The sequence below is a fragment of the Merops nubicus genome, unplaced genomic scaffold (genome assembly GCF_000691845.1).
Source record: "Merops nubicus isolate BGI_N331 unplaced genomic scaffold, ASM69184v1 scaffold30753, whole genome shotgun sequence".
Taxonomy (NCBI): Eukaryota; Metazoa; Chordata; class Aves; order Coraciiformes; family Meropidae; genus Merops; species Merops nubicus.
The window spans coordinates 1-3,678 of NW_008597342.1; the positions used below are offsets into that span (position 1 = coordinate 1).

General features: G+C 53.8%; 1 protein-coding gene across 1 annotated transcript; it reads left to right on the forward strand.

Moving 5' to 3' along the window:
• Positions 1 to 92: 92 nt before the first annotated feature.
• LOC103769479 (transmembrane protein 80-like) lies at positions 93 to 1,407 on the forward strand (the record flags this gene model as incomplete). The annotated part of the gene is made up of 2 exons (XM_008936677.1): positions 93 to 185; positions 1,202 to 1,407. Coding segments are annotated over 2 exons (299 nt in total), but the record flags the coding sequence as incomplete, so codon positions are not given.
• Between the last annotated feature and the right edge of the window lie 2,271 nt (positions 1,408 to 3,678).

The window sequence follows — 3,678 nt, forward strand, 5'->3', positions numbered from 1 at the left end:
CAACCCCTGTGATTCTGTGATTCTATGTGGCTGTGGTTTCTCAGCCTGCCCACTGTGTTCTCCTGGCTTCCTTACACTCTGTTCCTCTGCAGGTCAAGTTTTCAGTTACCCAGATGGTTTTTTGGCCCCTGACCTGGCCCTGCTGCTCATCATGGGCATGCTGGAGGCGCTGCGGTCGTACCTGGGTATGTCCTGTTCCCCCCTGGGCTTTCCCCAGGCATCATTCTGAAATGGAGCACGTGTCCATGCCACTCTAGTAGATATTTGGAGACTTGTTCATTGATGTCCTTAAACTTGGAGGCTTTTAGGATAGTTGAGTCCAACCCTTAACCTAATTCTGCCAAGGCCACCACTAAAAGCTGTGTGGTCATGGTAGTGTTGGGTTGATGGTTGGACTTGATGACCTTGGGGCTCTTTTACAACCTTCATGATTCCATTAAAATCTGTGTTTGATGTTCCTGAGACTGTGCCAGGCAAGTCTGTTGAGTTCAGCTGACTTGCTGGTGGGGTGAAGTGACTCTGCTGCCTTACAGCTCTCTGCATCTGCTTCCCTGGAGCCTGGTGGGTGGATAAAGGAGAGACTTTAATGTAGTTAAACTGCCAAATCTACTGAGACTGGCTTGGGAATAAGATGCAAGGAAGAGCCACGTGCAGCTCCTCCACGGGGATGGTCATTTGAAGCAGGAGGATGTTAGCAGGGAGTACAGAAGGGTCTCTGTTGCATCAGGCTTCAGGAGCAGGGTGGGATGTTGTGAGGTGTGCACCACGGTCACCAAGGGGTGAGGGGTCACCGTGGTGAGGGGCTGGGGGAGCTTTGGTGGATGATGAAGAAGCTGCATGATCAGTGGTGGCAACCTCAGCACTGGTTGGCTGGGGGAAGAAAAGGGGGTGTTGTGGGAAGAAAAGGAGGTGTTGTAGGAGAACAAGGGGGTGTTGTGGGAAGAAGAGGTGTTGTGGGAAGAAAAGGAGGTGTTGTGGGAAGAAAAGGGGGTGCCTGTTGCTGGTTGCTCAGCGTGCCCTCTGTCAGCTCCAAGCAGACTGTTGGTGTTGGGGTTTCTCCTCGGGCTCCCTGCCAGCTGGGCTCAGGCTGGCTCTCCAGCCTGCCCGAGGTGTGAGAACTGGAGCAGGGCTGCTGTGCCCTGGCAGCGTGTGGAGTGCTCCAAAGGAACCCAGGCTCACAGCAGCTTCTCTCTCCCCCCAGGCTCCCAGGGGAACCTGAGAGAGGAGGAGGCCCCGCTGGGGCTCAGCCTGGCGCTGACGCTGGGCAGCGTGGGGGTGTCTGTGCACTTCCTGCTGTGGCAGAGCTACGTGCTGAGGGCAGAGGTGATCCTCAACGCCCTGCTCCTCACTGCCTACGGCCTGGAGTCTGCCCTGAAGGTCATGGCCATTGCTGCTGCTCTCAGCTAAGCCCTGCCACTTTTCAACACGTTTTCTGCTGTGAAAGAGTGGGTTTGCCTTTCAAATCTTTAATCCTTTTGTAAAAAAAAACCCTGTAAAACTTCCCTCTGTTTGAAGTTCAGGGTTCTGAGGGGCAGAGAATGGCAGGTACAACATCCTGTCCACTCATTGCTGGGCAAAGGCAGGAGGGGGTTCAGCAAAACCTCTCCATGCTCTGCTGTGCACCAGGGGTCAGGATGAAATACTCATTCCCCACACCAAGTAGTAGCCAGTGCATCATCTCTGTGCTGAGACAATCGTGCGTTTCAAGTGCTCAAACTTATATTGAAATTTATATTTAAAATTCCCTATTTTTGTATTTATTTATTCAAATAAATAATGCTTTAGATCTAAGCAGCGTTTGAAGTGCAGAGCATCTTGTTCAGATCCTGGGCTGCAGCTAAAACATTTCTTCCTTCTTCTCTAGTCTAAATCTCCCTCTTTTAGTTTCAAACCAGCCCCACCCTGTCACAACAGGCCCTGTGTCACCCCTGGCTCATCCAAGGCCGGGTCACCCCAGCCCAGACATCCCAGGGATGGGCACAAACCCCTGGGGCCAGACCCTGCCACGACCAGGAGCGAGGCTGCACCCACAAAGACAACATCACAGCAGCACAACTGGGTGCTGGGAGCAGCCAGGAACTGGAGGGACCAAATGTTTCTGTGCTTACCCTGCGTGAATCCACCCCCCAGCCGTTTGTCCTTCACAGTGGAATGTCCCCATCACTCAGGAGGAGGGACAGACCCACCCAGCTGGATCTGCCCTGCTCCTGAGGGACACACACCAAGCAGAGCCTCCCTCTGTGTGCACACAAACAAACACACACTTCTCTGGGCGTTTGCACCTGCCTCCTACAAAGCTCTGACAGCAGAACATCTGACTGGGTTTGAAGGAAATAGGTCAGAGTAGACTGGTTTGTTACCTGGATGTACAGCACACAGGGTCACACACGTTAACTTCCTCTGCACTTCACCTTCCTTCCCGTGGGGCTCACTGCCTACAAAATAAACACCCAACATTGGCACAACTGGAGGTGGTGAGACCCAGGGTGTAGACTCAGGAGATGCCAGTAAAGCAAGTGGAAGGTGTTGCTACCTCGAGATGTTCCACCCCAGCACAGATCACACACCCCCCCTCAGCTACAGCCCAACGACCATTTGTGAGGCTGCTCCACAAAACTGGATCCCCAGCCTGGTCCGTGCAGAAAACAGCCCTCAAAAAGGGTTCTGATGAAGGGGTTAATGAGGTGATGGCTGCCCTGTGTCTGCCACATCTGCTTGGGACAGTCTGCTGCACCACACGGAGTCCAGCAGCCTCCTCCTCCAGCTTCATAAGCAGTGGGGTTCAGGTTTTTATAGAAATGTGTTGTAAATGGTGTGAATCCTTTGCTCCCCAACCACCACCCAGGCAAAAGCCAGGAATGAGCAGAGTGCCAGCACTTGCAGAGAGTCAGCCAGGGGGTGAACAGGCACTTGGGATAACAGACATCCCCTTCTGGGCTCGTGCCAGGGCACTGCCTGGCAGCTTCCAGACTGGCCACGGAGGCCTGGGCAGCTCTGGGGTCAGCTGGCACCGACCTGGCTCTGCACCCTCAAAGGGGCAGGACAGCTCTGGGCCAGTCTTCCAGTTTAAGGTAAAATTGCCCATCAACTGACTAGATGAGCAGATAGTGGGGTACTTCTGCTGCTGCCAGCCCCCTGCTCTGTCGAGCACAGAAGGATGAAGAAGTCTGTAAGCTTCAGACAACTCCTTCATCCTGGGTATTGCCAGGCTTTGAATGGGAATCCTCATCTCTGCTGGTGACCCTCATTGCCTGACAGCTTCTCTCCATGCCAGGCTGCTACAAAGGCCAGAAGTGAATCAGGCCCTGGCCTGGGAGTTTCTCTGCTGTTTCCTGCCCCACCCCCTGCCCCAGCCATTGGGAGCAGCAGGCAGGGCACAGTGAAGCCACTGATGACATTTGCCAGACAGAAGATTGCTGGAGCTTTTAATTACGAGGCCCAGCCCTTCTGAAACAGGACGAGCAAGTTGGATGAAAATGGCATTAAAAATTTAGAGGAACCCATATTTTGAGGAGCTGGGTTTGGGTGTTGTTTACTCTGTAAGGGAGAAGCCTTTGTTCTCAAGCCATCACAGGGGTGTCTGCCGCCAGCCTCATTTAAAAGGCTGATCCCGAGAGGGAAGTGATCCTCCTGGGATCTGCGACGGGAGACAGGGGGGGCCCTGCTGCCCACGGCGGC